Raw genomic sequence first — 27228 nt, forward strand, 5'->3', positions numbered from 1 at the left:
ACATCTTCTAAATTTCTCTTTGCATTCTCTTATTTGATTTTTTGAAAAAAGTATGTTTATTGTTCCGTATTTCGTACCAACTCTATATAAACCGTCAATTGTTTTATCTTGTATGCTACTCAAAATATTTCGAGCATCCTCTTTGGCTCTATCAAAGCTGGGGATAAGTATTGTTACAGTTTTTCCGATTGAAATTGAAGGATATTTTTTTTTCACTTAATTGTTTCATAGCATTAGCCTGAACATGAAGACCTTCAATCGCATTTCCTTTATTTATTTTAATCTTTTCTCTCTGTGCACAACGCATGCTCGAACGCATGCCAAGGAGATGCTCGAAATATTTTGGATATCATACAAGATAAAACAATAATTGACGGTTTATATAGAGTTGGTACGAAATACGGAACAATAAACACACTTTTTTCCAGAAATCAAATAAGAGAATGCAAAGAGAATTTTCCTAATTTCGAAGATGTTCCAGACGTTAACCAAGAGAAATTAGTACAAAAGATTCTAAATTTGGAGGACAAAGATTTATAAAATACCACTGCAATAAGAAGTGCTCTTCAAAACCATGTAAGTGTAAAAGGTCTACGTATTGTGCAACTCTAAAATGCCATAATGCCTCAACATGCGCGAATAAACACTATTTTTTTTTTATTTTAATTACGACAATATAAAAATAATAAACATTACAATTAAAAAATGACGTTCTATTAAACCTAATCTAACAAATCACGACATTTTAATAGCTGATCGGGGTTTGACTAGTCAAACCCCGATTTCATAAAATTTAATTTCGACCTTTACCTGACCAACGTAGTCTCTCCTAGGTTTAACTAGTCAAAGGCCGAAACTGTAATTTATTTCGGGCTTTGACTAAGACCGTCAGTCAGACCCGAGGATTGCCTAGTCAAACCTAGGAGTGCCTGAAATTCGGGCTTTGACTATAACATATACAGAGTGGGCCAAATAAAAGGAGCCACCCCGATATTTGGCAGTATTTATTAGATTTTAAGAAAATAAAAAAACAGGTCAATTTTTGATCTAAGGGGGACACATTTTTACGGTACAAACATCTGTCATTTGTCAACTCCCTCCCTTCCACTTCCCCCACCTCTTATTTTTAAATAGGGAATAGGGGTCGTGTGCTAGCTCATTTAAAAGGTTATTCAATTCTCTATTCAGTAATATTAACATTGACATAAAAATTTATACAGGGTGTCCAAGAAAAATTATTTTAAATTAAATTAATTGACACAAAAAGAAGAATGTATGTAATTTATTTAACTCAGAATACATTCTACTGCTGATAAAAAACAGAAAACAATGTTTATTTAATAAATAAACACTGTTTGTTGCTTAAATTCAATATTCAACCTACCAAGAGACAGATGGGTGGAAGCTTGAACATTAAAATTAAGCAAAAAGCAGTGTCTATTTATCAAAAAACATTTTTTTCTATTTTATGTCAGCAGTAGAATGTGTTCTGAGTAAAATAAATTACATACATTCTTCTTTTTGTGTCAATTAATTTAATACAAAATAATTTTTCTTGGACACCCTGTATACATTTTTAAGTCGATGTTGATATTACTGAATAGAGAATTAAATAACCTTTCAAATGAGCTAGCACACGACCCCTATTCCCTATTTAAAAATAAGGGGTGGGGGAAGTGGAAGGGAGGGAGTTGACAAATGACAGATGTTTGTATCGTAAAAATGTGTCCCCCTTGATCAAAAATTGACCTGTTTTTTTATTTTCTTAAAATCTAATAAATACTGCCAAATATCGGGGTGGCTCCTTTTATTTGGCCCACTCTGTATACATATTTACTTATTTGTTAATTTTTATTCCCTTATATACATACAGTAAAACCTCCGTTAACCGAAACGGCTGACAGTTTAAATCATTTCGTCAAAAAAAGTAAAATTTTATTGAAAAACGGAAACAACTTGATGTTAATTTGTCAACATCGTCAACATTGCTTTCATATAACTAAAGAACGCAGTTTAATATACAACAAATTACGAAATCACCTATATAATAGTATTTTTTTAATAACAACTTTGACCAAGAATACTATTAATTTGATACAAGAATACAAAAAATAATGATATTTTTAACCCAGATTCTTGTTATCCGAAACGCCCCCCCCCCCTCCAATTATTTCGGTTAAGGGAGGTTTTACTGTATATAATATATATTAATATAGAGGTTTTCCTCAATGTTTTTTATATATTTTCTTTTGTATTCACATTAACTTTGTGAGCTTATGCCAGTGATTGGTACAAAGAATAAAATTATTGTTTCTGTAACAAAATTTTAATTTCGTTAAAATTTGTCTTTACTGTTTTGTGGTTATCTTTGGTGCCAACTTTTATTTATGACAATATTAGAGAAAAAAATTTTGAAAAAAGAGATAGTTTATAACAAATTGACGAATATTTATTGCAAAAAGGGTCATGTAGATGTTATTTTTTTTATACGCTACCCCAAATTAAAAAAAAACATTGAAATTTGCCCATTATTAACGGAGATATTGCAAAGTACTCTTCCGCCAATTTTCAGACAAAAAGTTTACATTTAAGCTTGCTACGAAAATCATTATTTTTCGAAATATTCTACAATTTTTATATCTATGTACAAATGGCGTTGTTAAGTAATATGGTTGATAGATGTACTCACGCACTTTTAAATGTTAATATTGATAAATAAACCAATTATGAATTTTTAAACTTGGAAAAGCAATCTCGGCAAAAAAATGGTTCTAGAAAAAATTTTTCCTATTGTTAATGTGTCAAATATTACCAGGAACACGAATATCGAAAAATCATTTCAAAATTTTTAATCCCGGCAATGTTATTAAAAAAACAAATTTTAAACAAATTACAACAATTTATAAACACCATTTTGGAGGAGAGTTTAAATGAAATTTTGATTTGCCAATGCATTTATCGAAAATGTATATAAAAGCAAAAAAAGATCAGATCTTAAAAATTTGTATACTATATCGGCAACAACCGCATTTTTGCAATTGAAAAAATGGTAACTTTTAATAAACAAATTAAATATCTCGTAAACTACTCAACATTTTTTAACCAATTTTTTTACACTTTATAGTGGTTCTACAGCGCAACTTTTTCTGCAAAATTAAATGTTTTATAGTGTTTATTTATAATGCAAATATTTTTTTGGAAATTTGTTCATCAATTTTGATCCACAATTATTTAAATAAATTAAGGGTCAAATTTAATCTAGTAAGTCTTATATAAAAGACTTTTTCTTCAGCTTTGCAGAAAAAAATGTGAAAACCTTAATTAAATCATGAATTACCTCATGAAAGTAAATTTTGTGCAAAAATTACCCATTTTTAATTACAATGATCCCCTCATATGAATCATATACTTTCCTGAAAATATCTTTTGTCTTGACCTAAAGTTTGATAAAAAATTTATTCCAACCTGTACGGAATTACATTTTGATTTACTTGTGTTGTAATTTTATTTGATCGGGCTAGAAGGCATCTTTAGAAGAAATAATAGAGATTCAGAAATAAAGTACACAAGCCAATAGATACAATAAATATTTATTTACAAATTATGTATTATAAATATAAAACAATCAATAATATAATATATATACAGGAAGATTTAAAATTTTAAATTGAATTACTACCTGGCTAACATAAATCGAGTTACGCGAGGTAGAGATGCGCAATAGCTTAAAGACGAAATTGTAAATGAAGCTCAGAGCTCATTTATCAAATTTTTTTAAGAGATTCACTTTGTGTAAGTATAGTGAGATAGGAGAGAGGGATATTACCAAATCCAATAAGAAGTAGATATTCAAAAGATGGATTCAAAACTTAACTGTAAAACCTTACAAACTCATAAAATTTTATACACACAATTTTATACCACAAATACAGTGGAACCTCGATAACCCGGATTAATCGGGACCGCGGCCGATCCGGGTTATCGAAAATCCGGGTTAGCCGGAGAATATAGTAAAAATTAATAAATAACCTCCATTATAATTACAAAAACATGAAACACATATGCACAGTACACATCTAAATTACGTATAGTTGTATAGAGTGTAGAGTTTTGTTCATTTCTTGGTAAAAAACTCAGTCATACTGTAGAGATGTACCGACACCATAATATGGTAGGTCTGGATCCCGCGTACGAAAAAAAAGTTGATAAATAGCAAGCTGAAAATTTGTTATTAGCTTAAGGGTGTCTAGTCGGACAAACATTAATATATGGGAACACTGGAACAGGGGAAGTTTTAACTGTGGAACAGGCTAAAAATTTGGAACGGTCAGACCACGAAAACGGCACATGTATTTTGTCCGACAGAACAGACTTAAACTCTCCGAACAGAGATTAAACTCTCATGCAAAAATCAGACTGCTATTTATCACCAAATTGGCGTTTTAATGAGTGGAACATGTAGAATATGTCAAATGACAGGAATTATGACAGGTGATAAATAGCAGTCTGATTTTTGCATGAGAGTTTAATCTCTGTTCGGAGAGTTTATGTCTGTTCTGTCGGACAAAACAAATGTGCCATTTTCGTGTTCTGACCGTTCCAGATTTTTTACCTGTTCCACAATTAAAACTGCCCCTGTTCCAGTGTTCTCATATATCAAAGTTTATCCGACTAGACACCCTTAAGCTATTAACAAATTTTTAGCTTGCTATTAATGAACTTTTTTTCATACGCGGGATCCAGACCTATGGTATCATAATATCATATTATGATGCTGCAATAAATTTATTTTAAAAATTCGCCTTTATCAATCCTACCTAATGTTTCTAGTTTCTTTTCCATTGTCACAACATTTTTACGTTTTGTTAACATTACAGTTTTGTTACCATTACGTAGACAAAAATCAGGCAAACACAATCTGAAGCACGATTACAGAACGGAAGTGATTAAAACAATGTTGTTATTTAAGAACAGACTAAGGCCATTGTTTTAAAAAAGAATTTTTAAATAGTCACGTCTATTTTAAACAATGCTAAGACAGTTTGACATAAATAACGGAAAAGGAATACAGACAGGTGCCTGTTCTTTCCGATAAGCTGAGACGGTCGCTCTGCCTGCCGCCGTGTGCATGAATCATTTTTACTGTTGTACATACTTATATGTGTTCAAATTACACAAATACACATTATCTCTCAAATATTATTTGACCTACATACATTTTTATTTGATAAAATTGTTAAATTGTTTATTTGTTAAATTTTTGTCTGATGAAAATCGGTCCGGGTTAGCCGGACTTCCGGGTTATCGGGGGCCGACTTATCGGGGTTCCACTGTACTACAATAATTGACGCAAAGTCAAAAATTGACTCAAATTGACTGCTATCTTCACTTGTTTTTCAGAAAATTTTAATTTGTTGTTTAAGTCACAGTTAATTGTAAATACACATTTTTTGTTAATTTGATGATAAATTGGATGATCCCTGGTTTTAACTACATACCTAAAAGCAATAATAATTTTAAATATTCTGCAATTTTAACACATTTTTTATTAATTTGAGTGATAAATTGGATGATTCCTCGTTTTAATTAGGTACCTGCAATAATAATTTTAAATGTTCTGCAACTTTGAAACACATACCAGCAAATTTAAGGAGTATAATTAAATGTTGAAATGAAACGAATTTTGCAGATTGTGTTTAGTAAATCAAGACTACCATATCGTAATATTATTGTTTCGTTTGTAGATTTTAATTAATTTAATTAATGTCAAAATAGAACTCAACATATTATAAAGATAAGTTTTTGTGTTTTGTTACTTTTGAAACAGCGTTTCACTATTCAATTAAGTTCATTATTTTTTCTTCGATAGTGCTGCAAATTTTAGTTGATTGCACTACACATTACTTAAAGGGACATGGAATGTCTCTGAACATAAAAAAAAACAAAAATCGTAATTGTCAGTAAGAAAAAGATTGAAGACGAATGACGAAACAATCTATGTTAAAGGAAATATTTAGACAGATTTAGACTCACATAAGAGGTATATTTTTAGACCAAATCTAGCTCTTTTCAATAGGATGTATTGAACCCAGCCTAGATGACCTTTGTACATCATCAAACTTTCATCAATAGTAATTTTACACACAACACAGGAGTACCTATAAAGAGAACTCAACTTTTTATGCAGATTGTCAAACACAGGCCAGATCTTATTTAGTTTAAGGTGTCAAGATTGTATCTTTCGTTGCACAAAATGAATATCACAATATCAATATAACCTAGTATAGCAAATCCGATAACTTAGTAGTTTGGGAAAGACAGGCATCTGAAACATCTCTGATTTTGACCAATACATCCTTTCTTCTGGTTTTTTCATAATGCCTAGTATAATTTTCATCGCAAGGTACACATGCATTTCCACAGTTGTTATTGGTTTACAACTTCTTACTGATGACCCTGTCTGTTGTTTAGTAAATCAGTTACTTTCAGTAACGATTAAATTTATTATAAAATCATCAATAAATGATTGATAATATATTTCAAAACCATATCTGCATCGTCGGGTGTTGCAAAATTACATCCTGTAGTCCTAGTAAAAAGAAACACACGTGGTGGATGGGGTTGCGTTTCTGCTTCAATAGGCTATTGGATTGGGAACACTTATAGACACTTGTCAAGTTCTTGAGAATTCCCAATTGGTTTCATCATCACTGCCATTTACAGATCTAATATAACTATAGGTACTTTGTTTCACGTTAAGAATAGAACATTACGCTTACGGAGATCAGTATTGCCAAACATCTCACGTACGGGTGGATACTCGACTGCCGATATACGATTCATTCTAGTCAGTACGGCGTGGCATCGGCGCGCTTCTATCGTTCATAAGAAATACATGGGGCTATCTCTGCAATGTTCTATTCTTAACGTGAAACGCTCTATAGGTATTTTCAATTACTTCAGATCCACTTTCAGCTATGTTAGTATATTCCAAATCAGAAACCTTGATATCACTGTTCTCTAAGTCTGCGGAATACAACAAACCATTGGCACTGATATTCGTGGACTACGAGAAAGCGTTCGATACCATAAATCAGCAGAATATGTTAAAAGCATTGACAGAATGCCGAATAGACCATCGCTACACTAACACATGATAAAATATATCTACCACAACGCAACGGCTAGCGTGAGACTATCTGATCAACAAACAAATAAATTCTGTATACAGCGAGGAGTACGGCAAGGAGACACCATCTCACCAAAGCTGTTCACAACCCTTTTAGAACACAGTTTTAAGACGGCAAATCTGAACGAATATGGTATCAACATAAATGGAGAGAAGCTCAGTCATTTGAGATTCGCAGATGACATCGTCCTTATAGCCGATCGTATGTATGATGCAATAATAATGTTGAACAAGTTATATCACGCTTCCTTAGAGGTCGGACTAAAGATTAACATCAACAAGACGCAAATAATGACTAATCTGGTGCTAAATCGTAATATTGTTGTTGATGGAATGGATATTGAGCAGACTGCATCTTATAAGTACTTGGGACATGAAATTCGGTTGGGAAGAGATAACCAGACTTGCGAGCTCCCACGTCGCATAGGATTAGCCTGGGCAGCGTTTGGTAAACTGAGCTATGTATTTAAATCGGACTTACTCATATGCCTGAAAATTAAAATCTTTGACCAGTGTGTATTGCCTGTACTCACTTATGGAGCGGAAACATTAACACTCACAAAAAAGGTAGTGAACAAGATTCGCATAACTCAGACGGCTATGGAGCGCCAGACGTTGGGTGTCTCCCTGAGGGACCGAATCCCAAACGAAGAAATACGTCGTAGAACAAAAACAGCGGAAAGAATCGCGTCGCTCAAGTGGAATTGGGCAAGACACGTCGCCAGATTGTCAGCCGTATTGTCGAGTGGAGGCCACGAGAAGAAGCACTACGGAGCAGAGGACGACCACCAACCAGATGGACTGACGATCTGAAGCGTATTGTCGGCAACTGGATGCAAGCCGCACAAAACAGAGAAAGATGGAAAGAGCTGAGGGAGACCTATGTTCAGCAGTGGACGCGTACGGGTTGATGATGATGATGATGATATCACTGTTATTCATTCTAAAGCCGTTTTACTAAAATAAATATACAGTGCTAGTCAAAAGTCCGTACCCCCCCTCGTATCTTTTGAACGGTTATACTTATAATAGTGAAATTTGGAGGGAGGAAATAAACGGATGTAGGCGTCTTAACTAGTCATGACAGGTGACGTAATAGTGACAGATGACGTTGCAGCGCCACCATGACAGATAATTTTAAATGGGACCTTATGGCAAGTGGTACCTCGTTTGAAAGGTATTGAAAATGCCTATTCAGTCATGCTAATTTTGTTTGAGTTTAAGCTAATTTTGATGAATAAATGAAATATAACAAAATTGTAGTTTCGCATTTAATTAATAAAAATTCAAACCTCCGCCTATGATTACTTGTCAAAAGGGTTGCCGTTGACGTAAAAACTATTAGAGAACTGAAAAACGTGAACTTTTTTGACAAAAAAACCATAGGCGGACATTTGAATTTTTATTAATTAAATGCGAAACTACAATTTTGTATTTATTTCATTTATTCACCAAAATCAAAATTAATTTATATCCAAAAAAATGAGTATGACTGAATAGGTATTTTGAATATCTTTCAAACGAGGTATCACTTGCCATAAGGTACCATTTAAAAATTTCTGTCACAGTGGCGCTGTAAAGTCATCTGTCACTATTACGTCACCTGTCATGACTAGTTAAGAAGCCTACATCCGTTTATTTCCTCCCTCCAAATTTCACTATTATAAGTATAACCGTTCAAAAGATACGAGGGGGGTACGGACTTTTGACTAGCACTGTATAATTCCAACAATTTGGCGATATATACAGTGCGGTGGAATAAGTGTTGCCCCCCCCCCTGTTAACTTGTTTATTTTAAGAATATAAGCAAAATGCTCGGACAGGTCGATTTTTAAACTAACCATAGTATATTATAGCATCAACGTTTTGAATTTTACGCGATCCCTCTTCAGGTGACAGCCATAACTTTGATTTTTTTAAATGGGAAAGTACATCATGTGACACCTCACTTAAAAGCTCTTAAAATACTGAGTTCAAAAATGTATAATACTTTAATCCTGTTTGAGAGCGTAGGCGCAAAATTTCGGTCGAATTCTTTCTAAATGCAATCATTTTTTTCGAATCCTGAAAAAACTAATAAATATTTTTGAAAAATTTAAACGCAGAATGAAATATTACATTATTCTCGATGGTCCAAAGTCCCCGAGAACTCCTATAATGTTTATTTTAATAAGTCACAGTGGTGGAAAAAAGAGAAAATTTAGTGTGATCTTTAATTTCAAATATATCATTCAAAAGAAACATTTTGTTTATTCTAAGGGACTGTCAGCCCTCGATAATAATCTAATCTTTCATTCTGCGTTTAAATTTTTCAAAAATACTTATTAGTTTTCTCAGAATTCGAAAAAAATAAATGCGTTTAAAAAGAGTTCCACCAAAATTTTGGGCCTGAGATCTCAAAAAGGATTAAAGTATTATACATTTTTGAAATCAGTATTTTAAAAGCTGTTAAATGAGGTGTCACATGATGTACTTTACCATTTAAAAAAATCAAAGTTATGCCTGTCACCTGAAGAGGGATCGCGTAAAGTTCGAAACGTTGATGCTATGATATACTATGATTAGTTTAAAAATCGACCTCTCCAAGCGTTTTGCTTATATTCTTAAAATAAACAAGTTAACAGGGGGGCAACACTTATTCCACCGCACTGTATATATTATATTAGCTTACCATGTATTTCTGATGGTAAAGTTGTAAAATTTAGTTCAAAAATATTTTGTTCTGTAATATGAACTGTAAACACTGCAAATATAACACAAGAACCACCTATTACCTGACAGAAACGAAAATAGACTAAAGTAGAATTAAAAATAAATTCGTTATGAACAGTCAAAAACAGCCATAGAACATTTGAATAGCTCTGTACTAGCAACTGACACAGGTAAGTCCTGAATTTTCCAGCAAGACTTTACCTGTCAGACACAGGATAATGCATTAAGTGGTTAAAAAGTCACCATTTTTATTTTTTGTATTTAGACAGCCTTAAAAGAACATAACATGTATTAACCCTTTCACTGCGGAAAGCGCGATATCGCGTCCTATGTAAACGTAACTTCAAATATAAACTATATGTTCTGCAGTTTTTAGAATGGCACAAAACTAACTTCGCACATGCAGAAAGGTCTATTTTATCAAGGGGAACCGTCCGTTGTCTATTTTCGTAAATAAATGATCTCAAAGAAAAGACACTTTGTTTCACTGCCTTTCTTGTCCAGACCACCCCGTATGGGTGCATGTTTTGTTGAGTATCATAAAGAAAATTTTAATTTTCGTAATTTTACTTATTACTTACTTTTTTTATATCATATGATATAAATTTCTGTTTTTTTTTGTAACCTTTTCTAATAAAAAAATAAATTTGCATATTTTTTTTAGTATTATTTTTTATATATGACAAAATATTTTCTGAGCCACAAAATAATTTCGGTGAAGCATAATTAGTTTTTATTAATTGTTATTGGGACGTGGATTCGTGCTTTCCGTAGTTTATACAAAGTTTCCAAAAATGTGTAGAGGATGCGAATTCGCGTCTAACAAAAAGTAAGTAAAGTGATTATCAGCAGCAGATTTTCAACCGATTTCCTTCACATAATTCATCAATCATATTTGAATATATCGCCTCTTCGCAAGAATGTAGGCTCAAGTCAAAAAAGACGATTTTAGAGAGGCATTTTAAAATTTTATAGATATGATTATGGGCATAACTCCGAATAAGTCATTACTTTAAAAGAATTACCTATACAATTTTGTTAGAAATATATCTAAATATACACTGTGACATGCTTCTTTTCATGAGCATTTTTCAGTGCGTCACAAATGATAGAAGAAAAGGTAAGTCCGTGATAATATACATTTTAGTGACATGACATTTTAGTTAAATCTGACAGTTGTCACATTTTATTTAGAATTTGGCCTAAAAACAAATCAATTATGTTGATTGCATTTATAAAATGGTATTTTCTTTGATTTGTATAGTCTTATAAATTGTACAGATTATATTCGTAGATAGATTATATAATTCGTAAATTTTTTTTTTCGATTATAGTGACATCTATTGACAACTAGAATAAATGTTATAAATGTCACCAACAAAATGTAATCACCAACGGGCGTTTCTTTCTGTCACATGCAATTTAATGCGTTAGAAAGAAATCGAAAAACTGAGACGCACTGAAAGATCCTCATGAGAAAAAGCGTAACTAGATAAATTTATGAAGTGTTAAAATATTTAAATTTTATCATTTTGTTAACCCTATTTGAATTGGGTCTTTTTTCCTGAGAAACATTTACTTCAACTTTAAAACACTGATCTAAACCCAAAAAGGGTCATTATTTTAGAGAAAATTTTTACAAAAACTAATCGTAAATATAAGAATGGTCGTCCTCGACGAGAAGTAAACACACAAATTGCTTCACAGTCTGCGGAGTAATTAACTTCGGACTGTATTCATACGAAAATCTTAAGTACTTGACTACTTTCGTGCCAAACAAATACAGACACTTGGTGCCATCTCTTAGCGACTATTATTATTAACATAATAGGTCTTTATTCACGTGATAGATACTTTTATTTTTAGTATATCTGCATTAATAAGTCCATTACGTCAAAATTTTCCTTAAGCCTACGTTCTTGCGAAGCAGCAATATATAAAAAAATATTTCCTCACAGGTCTACATTCCTATATTATAACCTCAGTGAAAATGTTAAAGGAATGAACTTAATAAGACAAATAAATATCAAAAAATATACCTGCTTTCCTTTAAATTTGGCTGGATGTTTATATCAAAGTTTAAACTTTTTTATTAAGTTGCTGCAACATTGATCAATGAAGCACATTATGCATTCACTCTCTAAAAGTTATTACACATCTCACGGTTCAATTTATTTTAGCCACATTATAAGTCCAGATAAAACTTACTAATTAAATATGTTATAATAAAACTTGGGATGGGGTATTTAAAATAATTCCGTGTTTTTTCTGTTGGTGTAAACTTAATTTGTTTTTCATACTATAACTTTTCTCACAAATTGTACAATAATGTCTTACAGGTGTACCAGTATGCTTTTCTGACATATGTCTTGTCAAAGTTGTTTTATTTAAGTATGCCATACCACATACGTTACATATGAAATCTTTAGTTCTATTTAAAGTATGTTTCCTTGAATAATGTTTATCCAACCAAGACTTGACTTTAAAGGATAAATCACATTGTGGACATGGATAGTTTCTTTCGTTTGTATGCTTTAACTTCATATGTGTTTTGAGAGTACTTCTAGCATTAAAGCCTTTTCCACAAGTTTCACACATAAAACCCCTGAAGTTTACGTGAATATTTCTGTGAACAGATAATCCGTTTCTATACTTAAATTTCTTCCCACAGATATCGCATGGATATCGTCTTTCTGTGGTATGAGCTACAAGGTGTTCCCTTAGGTAAGAATGTTTTAAGAACGCTGCTCCGCAGTGTTCGCAAATATGAGTCTTGTGCGTGTTATAATGTTCTTTTAATTCATCAGCTGACTTCGAATGCTCTTTACATATTTGGCATTGAAACGTTTCAGTCAGTAGTCTAATATTCTTTTTATTATGGTACTTCCTTGCAAAAGTAATGCCCTTAGGAGCAGGTATTTTAACTGTTATTTGTGTACTGTATTGAGGATACATGTGATTTTCGATGTATATACTGTGTTTTTGAACCATATGTGAGCTAAATCCTACTTTATATAAAAATGAATCTCCACATTCATTGCAAGTGTATTTTACAGAAGATATTTCCTGATTGCCAAATTCATCATATTTTGGTTTAACATTTTCTTCAGGTTCAGGAGAACCTTCTTTAATCTTTGGATATTTTGATTCTAGGTCTTGCTGAATTTGATCTTCCGCCCAATCTTCCGTGTGTGTTGTTTTTTGATTGTCATCGTGATCACTGTTTTCTTTGTAAGATTCTGTTTCACATTCAACATAATTATCATAGTCTTGATCCTCTAAAAAGTAATGTTCTTGTTTGGATGCTTCATTTAACGCAGCTTCTCTACTTTTATATGACTTAATTAATTTGTAGAAACTTATAATTACGCTTGTACATTCTTGGCAAATATTGCTTGACTCTTTGTTATTCTCTTCTATCTGGAAAGAAAAAAAAATAAGTAAGTACTATACCACTAAATTTATTTTAAGAAAATTTGTAACACTTATGAGACTAATAACCATGTAAGTATAATTATAAAACTGTATGTAATCTTTGTAATAAAATGTAAATCTTTTTTGATTGATCTTATTTTAGTATTTTGATCATAAAAATATTACCTGTAGTGTTGATACAGAGTTTAATATACTAGATATACTAAGCCCTTCGTAGACTGGATTAAAAAAGGAATTCGTTATTATCTCTTCAAATTTTTGATGGCATATTATACAAATTACAGACATGTTTTCTTATATTATAATACAAATATTTTCCCTTTTGCTTTCCTTTGAAATTCTTTTAATAAAAAACGTAACCTAGTTAAATATAAAAACGTCAACTGTCAATATCTCTTTTTTATTTAATTTGTCTCTTTTTGAGCTTTACTTTACTAATAAGTAGACATACATTTTTCATTGCAGAAATATTGGTTGCCTATTTCAGGTTAAAATGGAACAAAATCGTATTTTCGAAAAAAATATTTACGAAATAAGTACTCAAAAACTAGAAGAAAAACAAATTATAAAAATATAATATATTTTTTGCTTTATTTGAACTCTTTCCACCTTTTTTCGATCTAAGTTCCTCTTTGTTTAATCTTAATCTGCCATGTGATCCAATTTAATTAAGAAATAAAAACGCTGTGTCTAGGTACACGCTAACGTGTACGCAAATAAAAAAGTTAGGTACACGCGAATCAAGCAAGTGACGTCATTATTTAGCGTGCGTTGTGACTGTATATTTTCGTACACGCTATTTTGATGTGTTTTGTGTTTGTTTGATAGAAAAATATTTGTTGTTAGGGGAAGGGAAGCAGAACTATTCAGATGTTCAAACTTAATTATTGTAATATTAAATCAATGGTATATAAAAGTATGTATTCAGGTAGGCAAAATAAATATTTAGTTGACATGACATGTACAAAACACTGTTAAAATAATTTTTATACATAAGTTAATTATACCAATTTATAAACCAATGCTGTTGTTTATTTTTCTTTATACAGGGAGTTGAACTTGTTACGATTTTCATAAAAAATTGGTTATAACTTTGTGAATACCCTGTATAACATAATAAACCTTTATATTTTTTTGATGGAGAAGTTAAGAAGATTTCGAACATAAATAATAGTGTGTTCCATTTAAAAAACATAAGTTTGGTCTGCCACTATGTTATCGAACGCCCTGTAACATTCTACCTAATTTTATAATATAAAGCTCAAAGTTTGCTACAATTTTTCTTACTAACTTTTATTGCTATCTATTACTGTAGCGGATCTACTGAGCTTTATCACACTAATCAATTGTCCTGTATATTTTATCTTATTTATGTTATTTATAGTATCTATATAGTATCTAGCACCTATTTTATGTTATTTATAGTATCATGATATTATTACTTCTGCTACTTCTGAATTTTTGTCCCTTATCTTTTTCATACTGTTTTAGATTTTAGAATGTTGTTAAAATCATTAAAAGAACTAAATAATTGTCCACACTTCATAGTTAATTTAAAAACTCTTTACAAATCAATATTATATTAAAGTGTAAACATAACGTGATTAGACAAATTCTAACCACACTCTGACACTCGCGATACTTACAGATACTTAATACCACACCACAGACCATACACGCGGCTTAAATTAGCGTGTACCAAAAAACCCAGTCATAGTACACGCTAAATAATGACGTAATTGACTTGATGACGTTTAAGCGTGTACCTAACTTTTTATTTGCGTACACGTTAGCGTGTACCTAGACACAGAGAAATAAAAAAGATATGGATATGTCTACTTACCCAGGGGTGTGGTTCAATTTGTAGTTGCACAAAATATAATAATGCTATTTTAATATTTTTTTTTGTTTAATATAAACTAATAGACTTGCTTTAAATATATGCGTCGGATATTAATTAACTGTTAAAAGTAACAATAATTTTTTGAGAAATATAGCCGTCATTCAAAAAAGTTTATATGTTTTTCTTTGTTAACGTCAACATAGTATTATTATACAGGGTGTTTGGTAACGAATGGGCCCTAGCTTAACCTTGGATTGAGCTTAAAATAGGTCGTTAGTAGGAAAGTTGATAATAAGCGAAATACAGGGTGTCAATGTTAAACTTTTATTTTATTTATTCTTGAATATTTTCTGACAGACATGGGATAACAACAAAAAATTTGGTAAGCGGGGGTTTTTGGGACGAGAAATCTAAATTCGCCACCAAAAATCATGTATTACCCAGAGGGTGCTCCATACTTCTTTCATGCCCACCATAGATAAGGTAATACATAATTTTTGGTGGCCAATTTAGATTTCTCGTTCCCAAAAAACCCCTCTCACCAAATTTTATGTTGTTATTCCATGCCTGTCAGTATATATTCAAGAATAAATAAAATAAAAATTTAACTTTGACACCCTATATTTAAGTAAGCTTAAATCCATGCTTAAATCGACCTATTTTAACATAACGATGACTTAGTATGAAAACCTCGTATCTCATTAAATTACAATTTTACCGGAGAGTCAAAAAACTGATTTTCTGCATAATATAATCTAAAAACAAAAACTACTGTTACGTATTTTAATTTGAGCACATTAAGACAAATATCTGATTTTGGTCCAGAGCTAAAAGTGTTAAATGTTGCTATTAAATTGAAAATACAAATATTAACTATGAAAAACATGTAAATATCCTTGCAGTATATAGAGCCTTTGCCCAAGTAACTATGATAACCTCGTATATCTTGATACAGTATTTCTCATGATCATCTTTCAGTGCGTCACAGTTTTTCGATTTCTTTCTAAGGCATTAAATTGTATGTGACAGAAAAAAAGGCACGTCGGTGATTACATTTCGTCGGTGACATTTTTATAACATTTCTTCTAGTTATTCTAGTTGTCGATAGATGGCGCCATAATAAAAAAATATTTTTTTTAATTAGATAATTACAAATATAATCTGTATAATTTATAAGGTTATACAAATCAAAGAAAATACCATTTTATAAATGCAAGAAACACATTTGATTTGTTTTTATTCCAAATTGAAAATAAAATGTGACAACTGTCAGATTTAACTAAAATGTCATGTTAGAATAAATGTCATAAATGTGTATAGGGCTTTTCATCGATTGTCATTTGTTTCGAGCTTCTGTCATGTGTCACATAATTTTAATATATCTACGCCATACGTCTTTTGTTTGTATCATTGTTATATACCAATAACGTATGACGTAGATATATTAATATTATGTGACACATGACAGAAGCTCGAAACAAATGACTGTGAATGAAAAGCCCTATTATCACGGACTTACCCTTTTTCCTATCATTTGTTACGCACTGAAAAATGATCATGAAAAGGACAATACATATACGTGTTTTTCATCTAAAATGAGGTTTTGTTTATGATTATTTACGAGGTTTTCATTTTTCATAGCTTATTGCACACCTCCAAATACTAGGTTGATACAGTACAAATCTTTTGATTTAAGGTTTATAAAATGTTTCTATATGCCGGACTACCTTTTGTTGTTCACAAAAAAACATTTCTCCAAGTCGAATTTCTTAAACAAACACTCCAAATTAAGTACCAAATTCTTGGTTATAAATATACGTAGTATTCACACTAAATCAAGAGAGCAAATTGATATACGTGGTTTCTTTTTTCGGCTGTGGAAAATAGTCTGGTGTATTTGGATTTTTGTACACACAGTTGTAAATCGTAAGATACAAGGTTTTCAAACTAAAACCACCAAAATGTCATTTTCGAAAAAAAAATGAGATACGAGGTTTTCACACTAAGCCATCGATAAGGAATCTAATGTTAAGCTATGGCCAATTCGTTATCAAAGACACTATATATTAATATATAGAGATATTTAATTATAAACGATTTTGTAAATCCAAGTTAAGTTAATCTAAAAAAAAATAATTGATTCTTCATTTTTCTCATATTCTTCCAACAGGTCGGTTACTAGTCACTTCCAACAATTAACAGCCGTTGACTGGACTGTTAAAATCGAATGAAGGAAACAAGCAGAAGCAAAGAAACAAACAGTTTTTACCGTATGTCAAAGTGTGGAGTGTAGTGTACAGTAATTAAATTCAATTCTTGGTAAAGTTTAATTAAAAACATCACAATCTCAATGGTAAGATGTGTCCTAATTTAAATTAATTCAGTCTTCTGGTGACTCTTCATTTGCTCATGTAAGTTTTTATTTTTCTTTCCAGATTAACTATTTTTTACCTGGTTGTGCCACTTGTTGCGAGCTACTAATAAATTAAATACTTCCTGTGTAGTGTAGTACAGCTAAGATGTAATCAAAAAAGGCTTATTTACATTAAAATAATGTACAAACCCCCACAAAACAGTAACAGAGTAAAATTAATAAGAAAGAAGTTTGAAAATTGTAGTGACAGCAAATCTCCTGAAAGACAAAATGGTACAAATTGGAAAAGGGATAACTTGAGTCCAAAGAAAATACCTATAAGAACAAGAGATCAAATAAATGATTTAGGACTTCAACTTCAGGTAAATTTTCCATCCAAAAATAAGAGATAAAACATGTCATTTATGTTAACATCATGACTATTAGGTTTTTCAAATTAAGTGTAATATCCCTAGGTATTTTAAGTGTATTATCCAGTAGGTAATATATCCAGTATTTTACAGTATTGGTCAATGCTAAGGTTTTCTTAAAATTGCAGGTACTGTTTCAAAGTATATAAAGAATTTTGTGACTTTAAATTAAAAACATGTTTATTTTAGAAAATCATCCATGTTTACATGTTAAAAATTCATTTACATTTGCCTCAATTGAAGAATAATTAAGTCTATGAAATATACTTAAGACAAAATTTCATTGGAATTAAAGGGCCTACCAAAACTAAATATAGGCATACTATTTATAATTTGTTGTTTGTTACATGAATATTCAACATTATTTACTTTTGTGTTCTGCTTAATAACATCTAGCCATGTACTAAAATATGATCAATTTCTTTAAATTACTGAGTTTTCTATAAAACATTACTAATGCCCTGTTTTTAAACCAGGAGGAGTAAACTCAAAATATAGATTCACAACCAATAATGTCACTATCACCCATCACTAGAAAAATTCCCAGATTCATCTTCTTTTTTGGTTGAGTATCAGCCTCTGACAGTAACCCATAAATTAAATATAACATTATGCTCTGTTTTTAAACCAGGAGGAGTAATTCAAATTTACCATGCTATAAGTAAAGTTTTTTTTGGTATTGGTACAACCTCAGGCAGTTTTACTCCACTAAATTATGAAATTAAGACCCTATTGACATTTATGAAATTTTGATACTATTGGCATTTCATAGGTTAATAATTAAGTTATATCAGCGATTTTTGTGTTTTCTGCTTTATCCCTTTAATTTTTAGATTTTTAGTCTGCTTTTATATAAAAACCAGTTGTTTTTAGAACTCTTTAGCCACGTATTAGTATAATAATATTTATGGATTACCGTATAAGGCAGTGCATGACTTTTTCTGAAGTGTTACCAAAACCAGATGAAAAAAATCTTATTTAAAAAAAATGAAGATATGGCTAAATGTATATATACACTCACCTGCACAAAATTCCGCCACCCAAAATTTTTGATTAAATTTGACAATCTATAACTTTATTATTTGTACTTCGATTTTCAAGATTCTTGCACGAGTTTGTAGGTACATGTATTGATGTCAATTGCTATTATTCCGGTAACAAAAAATTTTGGCTTAGATGGCATTATACAGGGGTGAATGCAAGTGTTGTTTTTTCCCCAACTTTAAAAAATTCTTTGGAAAAATTGGAGGGCTGATTTTGTTTCATACTCCTTTTGTATTATCCTGGAGGTATCACTAAGGTCTTGTTTTTTGAATTATCTGAATATCTCTTTTCTTGTAAGAGCTGTAATTAAAAACACTGCTTTGGAGGTTTATTTAATTAAAAATATCAAACGCACTAAAATTAACAAAACAAAACAAATTTAACAACAAAACAAAACAATTCAATAGCGGTTATGTCCACCTCTTGCAGCAAAGACTGCTCGCAATCTGTTTAGCATCTAATAAAGATGTGTTTTCCTTGCCTGGGGAATAGCCCGATATTCCTCTACCAGGGCCATAACTGTACCAAATTTCCTGGAGGCCTAAGATGACGGCATTTATTCATCCCATAAATGCTCAATATGATTGAGATCTGGGCTGCATGCGGGCCATTCTAATCTTATCAATCCAACCTCAATTGTATGAGTCAATCAGTGTTTTTATTTACAAAAAATGGTACAGCTCTTACAAGAAAAAATATATTCGGATAATTCAAAAAACAAAATGTTGGTGATGCCTCCGGGAAAATATGACAGGACTATGAAACAAAATCAGCTATTCCATTTTTCCACAGAATTTTTTCAAAATTAGGAGAAAACACAACGCTTCCTTTCACCCCTGTACAATGACATGCAAGCAAAATTTTTTGTTACCGGAATAATACCAAACAATATGAATACATGTACCTACAAACTGGTGCAAGAATCTTGAAAATCGAAGCACAAATAATAAAGTTATAAATTGTCAAACTTAATCAAAAATTTTGGGTGGCAGAATTTTGTGCCGGTTAGTGTAGCTTCAATAATATCATTTTTTATATCACTTGAAACTATCGAAAAAACAGATGTTTCTAGATGTTGACAAAATTTTTGATCTTTTTTGGCAATTGATGTTAACAATTCCCTGTAATTGCCTCGATTGTCAGAGTCGTTGCACTCAAAATGACCACGAAACGCTATTTCTTGTTTGGCCCAAAAACATACAGTATCTATTATAAGTGTGCTAAGGATATACCTATCTATTTTTTTAACAAACTCATTATGTTTAGCAATATTTGCTTTAAAAGCTTGGTTAAGAGAACTTTTGATTTTTGTTTTGCCAAACTGAATCAAATTGGGTATACATCTTACATGTAGGTAAGGGAGAAATTTCATGTATCCTTTTTAAAAATCTAACACTATTTAAATCATGAACCTGGTCCACCCATTTTTCTGTAGAAACCAGAAGACATGGCCAACAACACAGTATATTTTTCTTGCAACCATAATATAACCAAGGATTTTCACTGTACCAACTAAATTTAAAATATCGAACTACTTTTGTTGATTCCTTTTTTAAATTGTTTAAAATAGGTCTTTCATTTTTGATCTCATTTTTTTCTTCAAAATTATAAAAGGAGAATTACTTTTCAAGTAGTTGATCGATTAAGAAGTGACACTCATCCATGGTTAACAGCACGCACACTTTTTATAGGTACTGTCACCAATTTTAAATCTGGTAACAGCGCTACTGATACACAGCGCGCTTATGCCGTCGCTTCTTCAAAATTTTCAGTCACTAGCCGGTCCCGAGCGCCAGCGTGAGTATATAACCATTGTAACCAGAAATGAGTCTGGTAACAGAGTATAATAAAGTGCAACTGAGTCACATAAACTCGCCAATATTTTCGTGTCTATGAGTAATTGGCTATTTACTGAGTTAGGTACTATTACCACATAATGACACCCCCATCGAACAAGATTGTAACTCAAGTTACATCTAATTTCAAATTTCAACACAGGCGAATTCAGCAAAAAATTGCGCACACGTCAATATAAAAGACATAGTTTAATTCTCAATAGTTTGGCTAATACTCCATTGAAAAAAGTTGTATTTTAACTTACGTGTGCCATTTTAGCGTGAAAAAAGCAGTAACACTGGATACTCCCTATGTTAAATATTTACTTTCTTTATACTTGACGATTAACAAGGTTGTTAAATGAGTTACAGCTTTGTTGCACGTATGTTTAATTTATTAAGTATTTAAACATATGGTGTATCTCATAAGTCAATTTATCGAAATGAAAATAAAAAAAGGATTTAAAGACTTCTTTCCATTTTGATAGTTGCGGTGGACAAAATAAATATAGAATAGTTTTTGTTACATACTTCTATATAGTGAAACAGTGTAATATTAACATTACACATGTATTTTTCGAAATAGCACATTCACAAAACGAGGGTGATTCAATGCATGCCCTTATAGAAAAACGGAAAAAACATTAAGTCATATATGCTCCAGACCAATGGCTAACCATGATACGATATGCCAAAGCATCAGGCAAGCCTAAATCCGTAAGTGAATTAAATCAGAACCAAATTCTAAATTTTAACATATTTAAGGACACACATGTTAATTTTGATGTAGATATTAATAGTAAAAGACTAAAGTAATCAAGTAAAATGGTCTAGAATTAAATATTTACAGATACGCAATAAAAATGCGAAACATTTGATATATTTTATACCATGATTTTTTCATAGTGATAGAATATTATTGTTATTGTAAAATTTATAATTTCCAATTAAAATTGTGAAAACTGTTAGTTGATATTTTGTTTAAATATCCCTTAAAAACTCATTTTCTCCTAGCTATACTGCAAATAATTCAAAACATACAACCTTTTAATAGTTAAACGGGAAAAATAATTAACACAGAGAGTGTAAAATGGTTGTTAGGCGACTTACAACCTTTTTCTACGAATACTCATGTTTAATCTCAAGGTTGTATCTCAATTAAACTCAAGATTTTCAACAGTTATTAAAATTACAAAACATACATCTCACAGTAATCCCTATTATGATATAAATATCATATCACATTAGTGTAAAAGAGTCTACTTATTTTGCTACAAATTTTTAAAAAGTCATGTTTTCGTTTTTTGCCTCTCCTGTAAAATCGCTAAAACTGAGTTACAACCTTGTTCGATGGGGGTGTCGAATAATAATATATTTCTATTGGTAAATAGAATTATTCATAGTCATAAAATATTTATTTGCAAGATTTTTAACTGTTACCAATGGTAGCAGTGGTTACATGGACGCTTCGCCAGTGGTATAAGGTGGACATGATCAACCAAAAAAGAAGATGTATTACTGTAAAATGAGGCTACTTTGTGACACTTTTTTAGGTTTTGTGATAATATACTTAGTACATACATTTTTGGTTTATTATTATTTTAAAAATACCATCTGAAAGCTCAATATTTCCTCTATGTTCAGTGAAAACTATAATGCACTTTATATTAAAGAAATCAAGACAATGTCAAAAAAAGTTGTCACAAAGTTGCCCCATGACTGGGGGTTTCTTTGTGACATGTAAATTTTTCTGTGATATTTATATGGAATTCTAACTGTGGCACAATGAAACACCCGTACATTTTGTACTTTTAACATTTTAATATTAAATGGGGGCAACATATTGTGTTAAAATATAAATTTACTTTGGTAGAATTATCTTCTAAAAATTCTTCTAGGTAAGTCAAAGTTTACACGCCAAACTAAAATCACCTGTTTTGACGATGATCAAATCAGCTGTGGCATGACGAGCGAAGTTGCACTAAGAACTTTGGTTATTGTCCCCTAGATAACGCACATAGTCTACTATTGAAATATAACAATTTAATTATTCCAACATTTCTAATGACTCAGCCAAGTTAATAAGTTTAACTTTAGAGGCCACTGTCACAAAGTAACCACATGTGTCACAAAGTAGCTTCACTTTACGGTAGGTGATTTTTTTAGTGACTTTCTTGAGTGTGAATCTGTCTTTTTAGTTTACTCCTCCTGCTTTAAAACAAAGCATAATACGCCGCTAAAGAGTTCTAAAAACAACTACTGTGTATTTTATAAATGAAGATTAAAAATCTAAAAATCTAAAAAAGGAATAACACAGAAAAAACAAAAAATCACTGATATAATTTAATTAGCTGGACATGTTGTATATTAGTGCACTGAACCTAACCTACATTTATGCGGCCTCTAAATATTATGTGTGTGCGTCACAGTGTTGCCATACTTTTTTGTTTATTTCTTGTATAATTTCAATCAATGGTTAAAAATAAATAATGTACCTAAAATTATTTTTTAATTTATTATAATCATTCATCCGTTTGATTTATCTATTAATCTATTTACCTACTTTTTTAAAGCAATTTAAATTATCTTTTATTTAAAAACATTTATACAATTTATCTTCATTTATCTTTTTTATTTATTAGTATTTACTTATTAGGACAACATGTCCAATTAACCTTTGAACATTTAAATGCCAATAGTGTAAAAATTTCATAAATTTGTGGAGTAAACATTACTGTGCAATAAATTTGAATTACTCCTGCTAGTTTAAAAACGAGACAGTATTGCTGTGTATATAAAGCCGGTTCGCTTAACTTAGAGGGATTTTGACAGATTCAGAGTAGGAAACATACAACATAAAAATTGTGTCCTACCTCATGCTATGAACAGCTCAAATAAACTTGGCATTGTATAATTTTTTCATTGAAAACAGAAGAATTATTAGAAATAGTGAAAGTTATTATTATTAGCTAAACTCATAAAATTTTCAGTATATATTCAAAATATATAATTTCAGTTGATATAATTGTAAACTAGTGATTTTGCCCATCGCCATGTAACGGGGAATACAATCAGTTGTCTTCTATAGTGACTGCACTCAATTTTTTGTGACATCCTCCTATTTTATCGTATCTCCTTCCAATTTTTTTTGACACCCTCCATTTTTTTATGATTCCCTCAATTTTTTCTGGCATCCTCCAATTTTATCTGATTTTTTTCTGACTCTTATTTTTTTATATACTTATTCTTTATTTTATAACTCGAGAAGGATTGAATTGATTTGGCTACTTTTGATTTTGAAATATTTGTAGAAGTCTAAGGAAGAAGATCTTTACAATATCCCATCAGATATCAAATTTTATTAGTTGTATAGGAAGTGTGTAAAAAATGTGCATTTTTCAAGAATATCTCTATTTTTGACAATATCGAAAATTAATATCATTATCATCATCATCATCATTCAACCCGGATCTATCCACTGCTGGATATAGGTCTCCCTCAGTCTTTTCCATGCATTTCTGTTTTGTGCTGTTTGTATCCAGTTTTTGTCGATCTGTTTTATGTCATCAGACCATCTGGTTGGCGGACGACCTCTACTTTGATATGCTTCTTGTCTTGGTCTCCAGTGTATTATTCGCTGTGTCCATCTGTTGTCCGACATTCTAGCTATGTGTCCAGTCCAGTTCCACTTTAGGGTCATAATTCTTTCTATGGCATCTGTCACTCCTGTTCTCCGTCTTACTTCCCTGTTCATAATTCGATCCCGACGAGAAATGCCTAACATTGAGCGTTCCATGGCTCTTGGGGTAAAACAAATTTTATTTCTTACTTTCTTAGTTATTGTTAAAGTTTCTGCACCATAGGTAAGTACTGGCAACACACACTGATCAAAGACTTTTCTTTTGAGACACATAGGCAGTTCTGACTTAAGGACATAGCTCAGCTTGCCGAATGCCACCCAAGTGAGTCCTATGCGGCAGCTTAGTTCGCACATTTGATTATCTCTTCCTATGCGTATCTCATGTCCTAAGTACTTATAAGAGGTGGTTTCTTCAAGTGGCATGCCATTTACTGAAATCTTTTCGCTTAACATAAGATTTGTCATTGTCATGATTTATGTTTTTGTATGGTTGATTTTTAATCCAACTTGTAAGGAGGCTAGGTATAGTTTCTCCAGTTGCGATACTGCATCATCGATGCTGTCGGCAAAAAGAACAATATCGTCAGCGAATCTCCAATGAGTAAGTATTTCTCCGTTGATATTAATTCCTTTTCCACTCAGTTTTGCGTTCTTGAACATATGTTCTAATAATGTAAACAATTTTGGCGAAATTGTGTCTCCCTGTTGCACACCCCCTTTTTTTTTAAATGTGCCAGTTTAAATGTGCCATATTTGGCGAAATTGTGTCTCCCTGTCACACTCCCCGTTTTATTTTAAATGTGCCAGTTTAAATGTGCCATTTTATCTGCCAGTTTCACACTTGCTGTCGCATTTTGATAGGTGTATTTAATTATGTTTATATAGCGATGATCTATACGACACTCTGTTAAGGCTTTTAGCATTTTTTGATGACTTATGTTGTCAAAAGCTTTTTCGTAGTCAACAAATATCAGGACTAATGGCTTATATTCAACACTATTTTCTATTAATTTCTCAATTACTTGTAAATGATCATTCGTGCCATATCCTGCTCTAAAACCTGCTTGCTCTTTTGGCTGATAAAAATCCAACTTACTTCCTAGTCTGTTGGTAATAACTCTTATGATGATATAACTTGGTAATAACTCTTAAAATAATTTTTTAAAAATTATTTTTTTTTATTATAAACATATTTTCTGTAGGTATATTAATTTTACCTGAGTTATCACAAGAGTAAAATTAATATACCCACAGAAAATGTTTATAATTAAAAATATTTAGATCAAACAAAGTGCCAAAAGCATGGATTTCATGGGAAACGTAAAAAAGTAAATAGCCCTGAAGTTAGCCGCAGTTTTAGTGACGTAAATCTAAAGGAGTATTCGCTCCGAGCGTTAACAAAGTGTCAAAGCAAAATCGACCGACCTGCTCATGGTGACGGTTTTTTGAAATTTTATCAGGACGCTTTGTGTATGTTTAAATAAGACATTTAAAAAAAATGGCGTGTCACGCTAGTGATATTATGTATTAATATAAACAGAAAATAAAAACGCACTTAATCTGATATAAATTCTTCACTTTCCAATATTGATTATCAGTTTGATTTTGTATACATAACCTCACTATCGCAGTTTATGTCGATAAATCTTTATTAGCGAAAACGAAAATATTTTTATTGCACTATAAATTACAGTATAAATTAATAACTAATGAATTCTAACAATTGCATTCGGTTATTATCACTACAAAATAAAATATTCAAGTTTAACAAAATAATCCCATAAGACTCAATGTTAAAACAAACATCAATGTAAAAACAAAATCTGACAGCGTGCCACGTGACTGTAAGTAGAGGGGAGACGCATGGAGCCAATAGCTTCGTTCGCGGTAACAATCCTGTACAAGTCCAGGACTAGTTACGAATTCTCTTAGTACTCGGGTTGTACGCAAGCGCGGTTCAGAATCAGTTCAGGATTGATTTACACCGCGAACGAATTTAGAACTAGTCCATAACACTATTATAACCTAGTTTTTATGTATCCATCTTATTTTGATGAATTTGTTTTTGTTATTTTAATTCAGATTTGCATGAACATTTTACTAGATCAGATTAACCAAATATGTTTATAGTATGAATAGGCATGGTTTAATGAAATCTTTTATTGTTATAAGTTTTAGTGGTTCTAATAAGCTACAAGACGAGACCATATTAAAACAGTCTCCAAATATTTTTTCAAAGAAAAAAATTGGTTCTCTTTATACGGGTTACTGGTATTGTCTATAATAATTATTATTATTGTTACTTATTGTATTGTTATTAATTACATGGAGTATTTTAATTTTAACATTATCGTCCATATTATGTATTGTTTATCAATATTATAGGTATTAGGGTATCCTCGTCTAATAAAGATTTCATAGATATACCTTTATGTTATTTTATTCATTTTTTCAAATAAGTATTCATATAACAGTGATATTCTAATAACCGATCATATAAGCCTAGTAAAAACGTTTTGGGACCTCAAATTTCTATTCTTTAAACCGGGATATTCCTTTAACCGGTATTCTAATAAGCGGGTTCGACTGTAGTAAATTTTGCATTACATTGGTTATTTTTGTATCACAAATAAAATAAATATTTAACTTTAAAGAGACACACAGTATTTAGTACATATTCCTTCATATTATAAAATGTTTTATTTGTTTATGATCATATTAAACTGTAAAAATTATACATCAAAGT

At 31.2% G+C, this 27228-nt stretch overlaps 2 protein-coding genes across 3 annotated transcripts in view; one reads left to right on the forward strand and one right to left on the reverse strand.

The window, feature by feature from the left end:
- Nucleotides 1-3574: 3574 nt before the first annotated feature.
- On the reverse strand, nt 3575-13712 carry LOC126890357 (zinc finger protein 888-like). Of its 2 annotated transcripts, XR_007700289.1 has the most exons (3): nt 13502-13712; nt 11941-13321; nt 3575-5498 (listed from the first exon to the last, which is right to left on the reverse strand). XR_007700289.1 is itself a non-coding variant. In XM_050659237.1 (2 exons), the coding sequence occupies exons 1-2, from the start codon at nt 13622-13624 to the stop codon at nt 12122-12124; spliced, it is 1323 nt and encodes a 440-aa protein (XP_050515194.1). In that variant the 5' UTR covers nt 13625-13712; the 3' UTR covers nt 3575-12121. The 2 variants fall into 2 exon arrangements, 1 of the variants encoding a protein (XP_050515194.1); XM_050659237.1 differs by having other exon boundaries at nt 3575-13321.
- Nucleotides 13713-17370: 3658 nt separating this feature from the next.
- LOC126890359 (DENN domain-containing protein 2B-like) overlaps nt 17371-27228 on the forward strand; it is a 378730-nt gene continuing 368872 nt past the window's right edge. The window contains exons 1-2 of the mRNA XM_050659238.1: nt 17371-17532; nt 17615-17915. Coding sequence (XP_050515195.1) covers nt 17733-17915 — 183 coding nt within the window. The 5' untranslated portion in view covers nt 17371-17532; nt 17615-17732. The remainder of the gene's footprint in view (nt 17533-17614; nt 17916-27228) is intronic.

This window comes from Diabrotica virgifera, chromosome 8 (assembly GCF_917563875.1).
Source record: "Diabrotica virgifera virgifera chromosome 8, PGI_DIABVI_V3a".
NCBI classification, from domain to species: domain Eukaryota; kingdom Metazoa; phylum Arthropoda; class Insecta; order Coleoptera; family Chrysomelidae; genus Diabrotica; species Diabrotica virgifera.

Bases quoted from the DNA above. Each gene is read 5' to 3' on its own strand.
- LOC126890357 (XM_050659237.1), bottom strand. From the start codon at position 13,624: ATGTCTGTAATTTGTATAATATGCCATCAAAAATTTGAAGAGATAATA. The intron at 13,322-13,501 runs GTAATATTTTTA...TTTTCTTTCCAG, and splicing joins ACTCTGTATCAACACTACAG to ATAGAAGAGAATAACAAAGA.